Below are 13663 nucleotides of genomic sequence, written 5' to 3' on the forward strand. Positions count from 1 at the left end.
ATATGGAAAGGTTCCAAGAATCTTTGTACTTTAATAAATTCAAATACAGCTTCAAATTGTGACCTAGCGTTCACAATGAAAATACTCGAGTAGCATTTTCAACGAAGAGTACAGAAAGCAAAAAAGGTGGCCAAATAACACAGAAATACAAGACCAAGAAAGAGCCCTACTAGGAAGTACTTTATTTTTCTTAGAAAAAAAAAAATTCCAGGCATGAACAGTTGACGTTTCAACAACAAAGAACTGGTTAAGGAGAGGTTTCAAGGAGCTGGGGATTCTACAATCTTATGAAGAAAAGTTGGTAACCTGCTTCACTAGAGATGGGAGACTCCTGGCTACTAAGTCAGTTAAGAATTCAGTGGGATAACATTTCCTTCCGTAGAGTTTATATTTGCTGTCTCCCCTATCCCCCAGAAATGCCACCATATAAAGGTAGCAGTTAGCTTAGGCTCCAATCTTCCCCTTGGGTAAGAAAGGGTGGAGAGAAGGGACAGTCACTCCTGAGTCTCCATGCTTTCCTCCTCCTCTCCTTGAGGTGGTTCTTCTGTATTCTCCTCCTCTTCCTCTCCTTCCTTCTTCTCTGGCGGCTTCTCATAAGCCTTTTCTGAAGGGGTCACTATCACTCCATCCCAGGTAGATATTTCAGAAGCTAGATCTAGAAGAGAAAAAAGGTGTGATTTCAGACAAGTAGCCCAGCACACAAGTCATGCTCTACACAGTGGAAATATTAAGATATCTGAGCAGTGTAGAGTTTCTTTGTAGACCACAGAATACCCTAAAGAACCTCCAGCCCAGGATCACTCACAGCTGGCATCACCCTCCTGGCCAAGGATCTTCCTAAAGCCACCATGTGAGAGGATTCGGACCAGAGTCTGGGCTGTGTAGCAGACCATGTCCTGAAGGAGAGCAAAGTGAGGATAAATAAGGAAATATAATCAAAATACCTTGTTTGACTAACATTCTCATGAAAACAGAGATGAAGATAACCTTTTAATTTCAAGCCCCATATCCTTGACCCCTAAAGACCACATTCCCTCTGCCTTCAGACCCAGGAGTATTCAAGAGTGTCGCACAACAGACCATTTCAGAGCTGTCCCAATACCTGCTGTTCCAAGGTCATGACTGTGTGTACTCTGAAGTTGCCACTCTCACAGGGGTCTGTGATACCCATGGACCCTGGCAAGAACAGTCCTGCAGCCAGAATCTGCAAGCAACGCCTGAAACACAGGGAGGTATTAAAACAGCATACAAGACAGTTGACCTCCAGTCCCACCCCGAGAGAAGCATGCTATACCTGTATGCCACATTTAGGGCCAAAGGCTGTCTGGTGGGGTTGTTCATCACGGCATAGTGCCCCTGGAAAAGAATAAATCAGGTAGGTGTGCCATAAAAAAGCAATCTCTCTTCAAACAAACTGAAACTTGAAGCTATCATGAGGAAAACTGGTTATTAAGGCCAAGTCAAAATGTTCACGTTCAGAAGGGATTCTGAAGTGACTGCTCATCTAGTATGTCCTCTCAATTATTACATTAGTGAAATGACAGCAATAATAAAAAAGACAAAGGTGCCGAAGCCGGTTTGGCTCAGTGGAGAGAGCGTCGGCCTGTGGACTCAAGGGTCCCAGGTTCGATTCCGGTCAAGGGCATGTACCTTGGTTGCGGGCACACCCCCAGTGGGGGGTGTGCAGGAGGCAGCTGATCGATGTTTCTCTCTCATCGATGTTTCTAACTCTCTATCCCTCTCTCTTCCTCTCTGTAAAAAATCAATAAAAAATATATTAAAAAAAAAAAGACAAAGGGGCATTTATAACTACTCTTTTACTACTCTAAAAAAATCTTTATTGGATTACTTGTCCAGCAATGAAATATTTTTTAAGCTTCACCAAACTTCAGATTCTGGTAGATGTCAGGGTATTATTAAATAGGAATGATCAGGACCGACTGCCCTTTACTTACGAGTAGGTCAAGGATCCAGGGTGTGAGGGGCTCAAAGCCAGGAAAACGAATCCTCAGGTCCTTCAGAAGTCTGATGAGAACTTTAACTCTAAAGGAAGGAGGGACCCAGGGAGTAAAAGTAATATGATCATGCACTTCCACTTCCGAGGTACAGAACTACGCATTCTCTCCTTTCAATTTCAATTTCAATTTTGCTTAACGTAAAATTCAGAATCCAGACAGAAGGCTGGAGCCAAAATAGTTCTGTCAGAGGAAGTACAGCAGTATCCTGTACTGTAGTTAGAAGGGTTATCATAGTTCAAATAGTGAGGGGGGAACTCACGTGGACTGAGAAGCATTTTCTTCAAACCAGCGAGCATGTCGGATGGCTGCTAAGGCACTCTGCAACACCTTGATGTCCACTAGAAGCATGACAGGCCAAGATGAAACATTCCTATTATTAAGCAAGCAATTCAACCCACTACCACGGTTCAGTAACTTGGACGGATGACAGGATAACGTAATTCCTAAACCACACCATGTTCGCCCTGGCCAGGTAGCTCGGTTAATTGGAACACCATCCCATGCACCAAAAGGTAGTGGGTTCGCCCTGGCCACATAGCTCAGTTGGTTAGAGCAGCTCAGTTGGTTAGAGCGTCATCCCCAATACATCAAGGTTGAGGGTTTGATTCCCGGGTCAGGGCCACACAAAAACCATCCAGTTGCCCTAGCGGTTTGGCTCAGTGGATAGAGCACCGGCCTGCAGACTGAAGGGTCCCAGGTTCAATTCTGGTCAAGGGCACATGCCCAGGATGTGGGCTCGATCCCCAGTGGGGGCTTGCAGGAGGCAGCCGATCCATGATTCTCTCATCACAGATGTTTCTCTCTCTTCCTTCCTCTCTAAAATCAATAAAAATATATTAAAAAATAAAACTGTGCTAAAAAAAAAAAAAAGCCAATGAATGCATAGATAAGTGGAACAACAAATAGATGTTTTTCTCTCTCTAAAATCAATAAATAATTTTTTAAAAAGGTTGTGGGTTCCATTCCCAGACCAGGCACATACCTAGATTGCTGGTTTAATTCCCTGTCAGGGTACATACACAAGGCAACCAATCAATGTTTCTCTCCCCCTTTCCTCTCTCACTAAAAAAAAAATCAATAAAAATACATGTCCTGGGTGAGGATTAAAAAATAATAATAAAAATAAAAAAATTAATAAACCACTCTATGTTCCTGTTCAAGATCAGCAAATCACTTGTCCAAAACTCGCTACTTTTCCCCTAGACCAGTGGTTGGCAAACCGCGGCTCGTGAGCCACATGCGGCTCTTTGGCCCCTTGAGTGTTCTAACGCCACTTCTTCAAAATAGACTCGCCCAGGCCGAAAACCGACTTCTGCGCATGGGCCATGAAGTTCCGCACGTGGTATTTTGTGGAAGAGCCACACTCAAGGGGCCAAAGAGCAGCATGTGGCTCGCGAGCCACGGTTTGCCGACCACTGCCCTAGATCAAATCTAGAAGCATACATGATCCACGATGTTTTCCAAAAGCCTAACCCAACTCCAGAAGTATTTCCATGGTTCTTAAGCCCTCAAACTGCTTTCCTGGTCATCCTATCTTTGACAATTTCACTAGCAAGCTGGTAAACCTGTCTCCAAATTACAGACGGAGGTAACAAAGTTTGGGAGTAAACTTAGGTTGCAGAAGGTTTTATGTGGAATAGCAACAAGCTAAGTAAACTCAACAGCAACTGTATACCATGTTTTGAATTTCCTCCAAATTTCCCAGCAATGGAAAAAAAGGACTAACAATGGAGTTCTGGATCCAGTTTTCGGAGATTGGGTGGCACTGTTGTAATGAGAATCTTCACTGTAGCGTCAGAAGAACTGATCTCAAAGCCAGTTTCATTGGTCAGCATGGTCAAAACTAAAAGAAGAGAAAAAAATTCAAAAGCTCTAACTCTCAGATTTCCATGAGTGAATTGATAGGTTTTCAAAAGCAGCAAGAGTCCAGAATGAGGATTTAGAATACAGAGTTTTAAAGGTAAATATCATGTCAACAAAAATAAAGAAAGTAAAGGAGATCAACAGGATTTTGAACAATGGAGATCTTGCCCACACTTCCCCAACATAAAGCTCTCCATGCACATTTCCTTCTGGCCAGACTTTAACTGTATGCTTAGAATTACAGATCTGGCTCTTATGTCCACTAAATACGCGTTCAGCAACAAACTCAAACCTTCAGAAGGATCCTGTGCTCTTAGGCTTTCCACGACTTTGTTCCCTAGGGCAGCAACAGCTTCCACTAAAACGAGAGAAAAGGAGAGAAATTTGGGCTTTAAAGATCCCTATGCCTCAAATCCAACTGCTATGTCTGTTTCCGTAGCCAGAAAGAGGTATACTCACACGTTGGCAAAATCTTTAGGATTACCACCAGGTCAGCCACATTATGTCCTGTAGTCATTGTTCCCTTTTTATATGATCCAACCTGTCGCACTTCTTCAATTTGCTGTTGGAAAAAGAATTTCAGAGAGAGAGAAAAAAAGTGAAAAGACTGCCTACTTCCTCAGACCTCAGTTACAACACAGCTGCTTATTACCCAGATTTGGAAGTTGCACAGGTCAAATCATATCCCAAAACCATTAAGAAAAGCCTGATACATCATGGCGAGCTGAAAACAATAATACAAGTCTTGTCCCCAAGATCAGTACCACAAAGGAATTCCATTGTACTTTCCCATGTAGGCGTGGCTTTGATAATAGGTAATGGAAGAATTAAAAAAACAGGAGCCAATGTAATTTCCACACGACCGAGGCTGCCCTTTTTCCAGGATTAAATCATCAAAAACTCACCACTTCAAATGTCCCTGGAGCCACAATCAAATTGTCAATCACATTGTTTATTTTTGTCACCAGAGAAAGGATAGAGGCCTGAAAAACAGCAGGAAACAAAAACAACCTCAGGTGAAAAATTATAAGCAACTTCTCAGTTTGAATTATTTCCCCCTAGTCCCTTCCATACAAGCTGAATCAATACCAATATAATGCTTTGAAAACACCCATCTAACCTTGGATGCGCCAGAAGGAAACTTTTTTTTATCTCAAAGATAGATTCCCCAATAAAAATATGAATGCATATGTAATCTGGCACTCTTCCTCCACCCACGATGAGAAATAAGAACAATTTTAGAGTAATCCATTTTGCCAGTTTTGTTTTCCATGGTTTCAGTTACCTGCAGTCAACTGTTAGGAAAATATTAAATGGAAAATTCCAGAAATAAACAATTCGTAAGTTTTAAATTGTGCATCATCCCCCTCAGGACATGAGTCACCCCTTTGCCTAGTATATCCATGCTGTACATGCTGCCTGCCCATAGCCTTCTGTTATCAGAGCAACTGTTGAGGTGTCACAGTGCTTCAGTTCAAGTAAGCCTTCTAGTAAGCTGCCCAAGGCTATGCCAGTGCCTGTCATTCACCTCACTGCATTTCCTCATGTAGGCAGAGGATCGTATCATCCACACTATCACATGAAAGAGAGTGAGCACAATACAGCAAGAGATTTTGAGAGACCATATTCACATACCTTTTATTACAGTATATTATTATAATTGTTCTATTTTAGAAGTTATAGTTACTGCTATTAAGCTCTTACTGTGTCTTAAACTTTATCATAGGTACGTATGTACAGGAAAAAAGATAGTATATACAAGGCTCAGTACTATCTGCAGTTTCAGGCAAACAGTGAGGGTCTCAGAACATACACCCCATGTACAAGGCTGGGAGGGGGGAGGGGAGGGAGGCTAATATAAACCTGTGAGGTTTGGGCTCTGATAACAGTAACCTCACCAGTAGTTACTCACTTCTCTAGCTTTCTCAGAGAAGTCACAGGAAAAAAACAGGAAAAAAGCCCAAAGAATATACCTGTTCAGCAGAATTAGGAGCAAGGTCCTGATTTCTTTTCAGCAGTGCCTCACTGAAGGAAGATTCATCAGGTGCTGGCTTAACCCGAGGGAAGGCCATTTCACACTAAACCAGAAATAAACAACTACTTATTATTTATCAAAATAATATACAGCCCTGGCTGGTTTGGCTCAGCAGATAGAGCATTGGCCTGCAGACTAAAGGGTCCCAGGTTCAATTCCAGTCAAGGGCACATGCCCGGGTTGCGGGCTCCATCCCCAGTAGGGGCGTGCAGGAGACATCCTATCAATGATTCTCTCTCATCATTGATGTTTCTACCTCTCCCTCTCCCTTCCTCTCTCTGAAATCAATTATATATTTTAATTCTTTATTGTTTAAAAGTATTACACAAGTCTCCTTTTTTCCCCATTTACCTTTCCCCAGCCACCCCCACTCCCACCCCCCAGCACACGCCATCACTACCCACCCACCCCTGCCCCCCATCTGTGTCCATCGGTTATGCTCATATGCATGCATACAAGTCCTCAATAAAAATATTTTTTTTCAAAAATAATATACTGTGGGGAGATTACTTTTCTCTTGCTACAACAGAAAAAATTGAAAACAAAAAATCTTTCAACACTTGTTTTTACTCCTTAAGATGTCCAAACAAGGATACAAACTGGAAGAAACAGCCATAACTTAAGCTCTTGCCACCTTTATATTAACAGATAAGTCAGAGATATAATAACTATTCAGAACAAACATAACAAACATGTTACTGCCGATAGTAGCCAAGGAGTTAGCTTACCTACCCTGCTTACTGGTATACTGTTTTTGTATGTAAAGCAACATGCAGCTGATTCAAAACCCCAACTCTAGTCACTAATCCCTTTTCCTACTGCTTCCACCATTTTGACAGGGAGATGCTGGGCTCCAGGAAACCACAAGTGACAAGTGGGCAGGCTCCGTTTCTGTCACTGGGGGAACAGGGCAATGGTACTCACCAAATAGAAATCAAATGGGATGTGCGGCACAAAGGGCCTGAACCTACAACCAGAGAAACAGTTCACATGATTAACTACAGAAAGTAAAGTGATTTAGCTTGGGGGCCAAACTCGTTTAGCAGGCGAGCATGTGGTTTCCAAACCACGGCTGGATCTCACAAAAGCAGGGACCATTAGTCCCCTCCAAACTCTCCCTCGGTGACGGAAATGGGAACTAACCAGCGCGGAGATGCTAAAAACGGGCACTCACCCTCCGCCTGGGCCTCCTCTGGAACCAAAGCGCCCGCCACGACCTCGGCCTCTGTCGCCCCTGGAAATGCGTAAAATAAATAGACTTTAACTTGTTTCTCCAGCATACGGACCTATCATTTCAAGTTTGCCTACCTCCATCTCCGAACTTTCCTTTGGAAACCAAGAATCCCCATTCCCACTTACATGTCTCCCCATTTCAAAAGCCCCACCTCACCCATGACCCCCTCGTTCTGGATAGTGAGCCCCTACAAGATATACCCCATAATCCCTGGGACACGCCAACTCTAACACGTCAGAGACTAAAAATTGTTTATTTCTTCACTGAGATAGTAAAACACTTCTCGGGCATATCTGGTCAAGCACTCAGAGGATGAATGAGGCCACGTTCAAGCCTTCTCAGGCTACATGGGGAGACGAGAGCGTTGCTCTCCCTGGGACCTGAGGACACCCCCTCACCTGACCCCTCAGAAGTGGAGTTGTGGGACCCTCCATCCCAGGCCCAGGTTCCCCGCCTTCGCGGCCTCGGCTCTCCCCCACCAGCCCAGACCTGGAGGTCTCAGGTTTTCGGGCAGCCCCCAGACACGTGGTCCTTCCCGGTCCTCCGACTCCTTCCGGCCCACCTCCCCAAAGATCCCGGCCAGATACCCGCCACCTTTCCAGACCACCTCAGTGTCCTTACCTCATGGCGCCCTAAATCCTGAACAATGGAAGCCACACCAACCGCCCCTCTCCTCCAAGAAGCCGACAGGCGCAGAGGTGGCTTGCCGGCGCATTCCAACAAACTACGGTGCGATTGGCTCCCGCCTTACTCCTCCGCTTATGCCTATTGGTTCGCCGTAGAAAGCAGGCTTGTAAACCAATAAAAATCCCTGCTGTGTCAGGAGCTAGCCAATAAGAATAGACTAGACAGTAATGACGATTTTTTTTTTTTTAACCAGACATTAGACGGCACCGTGTAAAGAGATCAGGACAGAGACTACGTAGAAAGACTACGTAGCGCCTCATGATTTCTATAGGAATCGAGAGGCGTTCACACTCGCGGAAGCAGAGTGGCGCAGCGGAAGCGTGCTGGGCCCATAACCCAGAGGTCGATGGATCGAAACCATCCTCTGCTAACGAGATTTTTTTTTTCTTTTCCCCCTCACTAGAATAAAAGAGCATTTTTACCTTTTCAGTAAAAGCAAACGCCGTCCTTCTACTCTTTCCTCCCTCAAAAAATGCAATCTTTTGAAGCTGTTTTTGCCATTAGCAAGTGAAGTGAGGGAATAGGAAAGGACTTCAAGCAGCAATGAACACAACTCAGAAGAAGCGGCTCTGAGAAAAGGAGGCATGTGTTGATTGAATCAGAGGGGGGAAAGCACTGATGGTGAGGGACTAGGAAGGGAAACTGAGGCAGCTTCGGAAAGAGGTTTCAGAAAAAGCCAGCAAGGGAAGAAGCAAGGCGAGAAGGATCCGGCCCATCCCCGTGGCAGTTTCCCAGCACTTCTTTTCTTTCCTCATTCTACAAAATGACGGATTTTACCCTTATGCGAGGTTTCACCAGTTACAGATGCCAATATGCTGTATTTGCGTTTAAATCAATCAGATTACTACGTGCTTTGTTCCTCCTTGTAATACATTTTTCCCCCGCTTGCCTCCTTTGGCATTGATTAATGTTTATTATTCCCTTCCCGCCTTTGTTAATTGAAAGTTACTCTTCTTCTCTTATATTGGCTACCCTAAAAATTATAACATGCATCCTTGATTTATGTAATTTTTTTTTTACTCTTCTCGTAAAAAATGCAGGAATAATTAATCATCACTCCCTCCAGAATTATATGCTGTTGTCATAATTCTTTTAAATACTTTATTGATATGTGATTTATTACAACAAATGCACAGATCTTAAGCCCACAGCTCGATCATTTTTGAGTAATATATTCCGTCTATAGACCAACACCCAGATTACGATTTTTTTTTTTTTATCACCTCAGTTTGCTCATACCCCTTTGCCCTGCCACTAGTGGCAATCTCTCTTCTGATTTTTATGATCATAGATTAGTTTTGTCTGTTCTTGAACTTCAAATAAATGGACTCACACTGTATGTACTCTTTTTTCAGCCTAGCTCCAGTTTTTGCATTTATCAGCAATTTGTCCCATTTTATTTATGAGTAGCATTCCACTGAATGATTATACCACAGTTTGTCCTTTCTCCTTTTTTAAAATATATTTTTATTGATTATAGAGAGAGAGGAAGGGAGAGTGATAGAGAGATAGAAACATTGATCAACCGCCTCCTACAGGTCCCCCACTGTAGATCAATCCCACAACCTGGGCATATGCCCTGACTGGACACGAACAGGTGACCTCTTGGTGAATGGGTTGATGCTCAACCACTGAGCCACATAGGAGTGTGTGTCTGTCCTTTCTCCTTTGGATGAATTCAGGACGTCTAACCAACTGAGTTGCAGACAAACTCATTTGGGTTGCCATTATAAATAAAGCTATGGACATTTTTTTGCAAATTCTTGTGGTCAGATGCATTCACTTCTCTTGGGTAGGTGTAGGTATATATGTGCACACAATTTAATTATCTATATATTTTCAATCCCACTAGACATTAATGTTTATTAATTAAATTAGTGGTCATTTAGATTTATCATATTTTTAAACTTTATTTTTATTGTTGACTAAATTTACCATTTAAAAAAATTTTTTATTGATGAGAAAGAGAGAGAGATTTGTTGTTCCACCCATTCATGCACCCAGCCAGGGGCCGGATTGGTTACTATAGCAACTCCTGAGCTTAAGACTCACTTGAAGTTCCCTCCTTCTTATGGCTTTCTTTTTTACTGTAAAAAAAAAGTTGTCAATCTAATAATGGTTTTTCCTTTGAAGGCAATTAATACTTTTTTTTTTTTTTTTTACAGAGAGGAATAAAGCATTAGAAACATCAATTAGAGAGAAACATGGATCAGCTGTCTCCTCCACACCTCCTACTGGGGATGAACTGGAAACCAAGGTTTATGCCCCTGACCGAAATTGAACCTGGGACCCTTCATTCTGAAGGCTGATGCTCTATCCACTGAGCCAAACTGGTTAGGGCTAATACTCTTTTTTATATTTTATTTTATTGTTTTGTTTTTTTTCCTCTTTTTTATATTTTAAAGATTTTATTTTTTATTTAATTTCCTGCAGTTTCATTCTGATGGGTTTAGATATGGATTTTTAAAAAAATCCTATTTGAGGTTTGTTGCACTTGAATTTGTGGCTTAATGTATTTCATCTACCTTTTAAGATTCTCAGCCATAATCTCTTCACATATTGTTTCTATCCTATTATTTCCCTCCTTCTGCGATCCAAATAAAAGTGTGTCAGAATTTCTCACAGTATCCTCTATGTCTCTAACATTCTCTTAGGTTTTTCATCCCTTTTATTATCATTATGAGAGGGAAAAATACATAGATTTGTTGTTTCATTCATTGGTTGATTTCTTCCTTGTATGTGCCCTGACCGGGATGGAGCCTGCAACCTGCCACGACCTTGGCATATCTTGGCATATCGGGAAGTCACTCTAATCAACTGAACTACCCAGCCAGGGCTTTCTTCTGTTCTTTCTTTTGAACCATTTATTCGATTCTCAGGGTAGTCTAACTTGCTGTTATATCCATCAATTGGTTTTTAATTTTGGTTTTTGAATATTTTGGGTCTGGATTTTTTAATTCTAGTTTACCCTACTCTTAGGTTTTTCCTAAGAGTGCAGCCTTCCAGGATCCTAACCCAAAATAGGATGGTGGTTTACCAGGGTTCTCACCTTTGGGGACATTTGGATTCCAATTTGTCTCGCTTGCCCCACACAGCCTATTTTCTTCCACCAGTTCCCGATCAGCAAATGACCTTAAGGTAAAAGCAAGTCCCACTGCTGATCTCAACTTTGTTTTTCTGCCCTTTCCGTTCTAACACCAATAATTCCTCACCCTTGTACTAGTTCTTGATCTTTTAAAAAATATTTTTATTGATTTTGAGAGAGAGAGAGAGAAGGGAAAAGGAAAAAACGGGGAGGGGGGGCAGAGAGAGAGAGAGAGAGAGAGAAAGAGAGAGAGAGATGGATATGCTGCCTCCTGCACATCCCAGGGATCCACCCTGCAACCCGGGCATGTACCCTGACTGGAAATTGAACTGGCAGCCTTTCAGTGCATAGGACGGCTGTCAGCCAACTGAGCCACACTGTCCAGGGCTTGATTTTTAAATGTATTTACTCCAACGTTTTTAGTTGTCTTCAGCTTGGAAATTAGACAAATTATTTAATCAAACATTATTGTTGGAGGAGCTCAATTATTAAATTAGATATCTAACCCAGTCATTTCTCCTGAACCCCAGTTCCACTAATCCATTGACCTATTGGACGGACACCTCCATTTAGGTTTCTACAGGAACCTCAGACCTAACAAACTAAAATTGTTAACATCTCCCAAAAGCCTGCTTCTTCAGCTTCTCAAAGAATGGTTCGATGTCACCTAGACTTGGTTATTTGTATATTGTCTTCTCTTCCTGAAGTTCAATTGATCCTACTTATAAAACATCTCCCTATACTTAAAAACTTATGCATTTAAAATTTTAAGAGGGTAAAAAAAACAAGATAAAAAGGGGAAAGGAACTGAAAAAAAAATTTAAGAGGATAGATCTCACGTCAGTGTTCTTAACATACACGAACACAAAAAGACACAAGCGCTCTGGCCAGTGTGGCTCGGTTGGTTGGAGTGTTCTCCCGTGCTCTGAAGGGTCTTGGGTTTGAGTCTGTTAGGGCACATACCCAGGTTGGGGGTTCGATCCCTGGTGGGGAGGCAACCAACAGGGTTCTCTCTCTCTGTCTGTAAAATAAAATTTTAAAAAATCCTCAGGTGAGCATAAAAGACACAAGGAAATTTTTGGAGGTGACAGATATATTCGTTACCTAGATATTGTGGCGGTATTTTCACAAGTATATATATATGTCCAAACTAATCTAATTGTGTACATTAAATATATAGTTTATGGTGTATCAATTATACCTCAACAAAACTGTTTTTTGAAAATCTCCCTAGTAAGAAAGTTGAAGAAATGTTAAGCTGTGTCCTTCAAGCAATTTTATATTGTCTATGAACTTTCTGGTCTGTGATCTCTCCGACAGTTTGCCTGATAGTGTATGTGGAGGCTAATATTTCATCAAGGAAACTTTCTACATTCTCCAAACTTTTTAAAATAAAATTTTAAGTGGCTTGCTGCATATCAATAAAAAATTGACACATTAAAAAAAAAATCACTCTGCCGGGCTGGAGTGGCTCATTGGTTGAGCATCAACCCAGGAATCAAGAGGTCACTGGTTTGAGTCCCAGTCAGGGCACATGCCCAGATTGCGGGCTTGATCCCCAGTAGGGGGCGTGCAGTCGGCAACCGATCAATGATGTTTCTCTCTCATCAATGTTTCTATCTCTTTAAACCTCTTCCTTCCTCTTTCTCTAAAAATCAATAAAAGCATATTTTTAAAAAATCACCCTGACTGGTGTGGCTCAGTTGGTTGAGCTTCGTCCAGTGCACTGAAAGGTGGCTGGTTTCACAGCACATGCCCAGGTAGTGGGTTCAGTAGTGGTTGGGTTGCATGTGAGAAGCAACCAATCGATGTTTCTCTCTCTCTCCCCCTCTCCCTTCCTCTATCTATAAATCAATAAAAACATATAAAAAAATTTAAATCTCCTATCTACCTTTATAGTCTCTGTAGCTCCCCTTATGGGACCAAGACATGCCTGTCACACAAAAGCTTGCATAAGTTGCCATCTGCTGCCCTTTTTTGCCTCTCCTCCTCATTCATTCCCACATGTACACACCTTACATCTTAGATCAGGGTTGAAAACATAAACTCCTACTGCAGCCAGTAATGCCAATGAGTGAACAGGGTGGAAAAGACCCATCATGAACTAAACATCTCAAGGAGGCAATGGATACTAGTTCCAGCTGATTGATCATGGATAGATGCAGGGCATATATTATCAGCTCTCCAATATTTCAAGACAAGTCAGAACACCAAACATTCATGTGCCATCTACTGATTTTTAAATTTATTTTAGAGAAAGAGGAAGGGAGAGGGAGAGAAAGAGGGAAACATCAATGTCAGAAAGAAACATCCAACAGTTGCCTCCCGACCGGGGATTAAACCTGAAACCCAGGAATCGAACCCGAGACCCTTCAGTGCACGGGCAGACCCTACAAGCAAGTGAGCCACACCAGCAATGGCCCGTCTGCCCATCTGCTGATTTTTAAGTTTGGGCTATTAGATATATATAGAGAAAATGCAGGCCAAACAAAAGGTGCCTGCCATCCTAAGTTGGGCTACTGTTTGCTCTAACCCATAGAAATATTCAAAATTCTCCTATATAGAAAAAATACATCAGTTTCTGCTCTCTCTACACAGAATACTTTTCTCATCCTTCTACCCTTGCTGATTTATTTCTCCTTGAAGTTTTTCCTGGTCCCAAGGCAGGCAGAATAGTTTTCATCTGGACTTCTTCTTAATTTATCCATCTCTGTATTGTAGTGCTTAACGACATTACGTGA

General features: G+C 42.1%; 1 protein-coding gene across 1 annotated transcript; it reads right to left on the reverse strand.

The window, feature by feature from the left end:
* Positions 1–162: 162 nt before the first annotated feature.
* On the reverse strand, positions 163–7871 carry ILF2 (interleukin enhancer binding factor 2). Its single transcript, XM_079760363.1, has 14 exons — positions 7772–7871; positions 7091–7150; positions 6841–6883; positions 5855–5959; positions 4787–4864; positions 4341–4443; positions 4174–4239; positions 3745–3861; positions 2278–2356; positions 1956–2043; positions 1295–1356; positions 1103–1217; positions 806–896; positions 163–655 (listed from the first exon to the last, which is right to left on the reverse strand). Exons 1-14 carry the CDS (start codon positions 7774–7776, stop codon positions 495–497), a joined length of 1173 nt encoding a protein of 390 aa, XP_079616489.1. The 5' UTR covers positions 7777–7871; the 3' UTR covers positions 163–494.
* Between the last annotated feature and the right edge of the window lie 5792 nt (positions 7872–13663).

The sequence above is a fragment of the Cnephaeus nilssonii genome (genome assembly GCF_951640355.1).
Source record: "Cnephaeus nilssonii genome assembly, chromosome: 21".
Lineage (NCBI taxonomy): Eukaryota > Metazoa > Chordata > Mammalia > Chiroptera > Vespertilionidae > Cnephaeus > Cnephaeus nilssonii.

What these genes read in the sequence shown, in the direction of transcription:
- ILF2 (XM_079760363.1), bottom strand. An exon ending in CTCCAGGGACATTTGAAGTG is followed by an intron (nt 4,444 to 4,786) that starts GTGAGTTTTTGA and finishes TTTTTCCAACAG; the next exon opens with CAAATTGAAGAAGTGCGACA. An exon ending in AGCACAGGATCCTTCTGAAG is followed by an intron (nt 3,862 to 4,173) that starts GTTTGAGTTTGT and finishes CTCTTCTTTTAG; the next exon opens with TTTTGACCATGCTGACCAAT.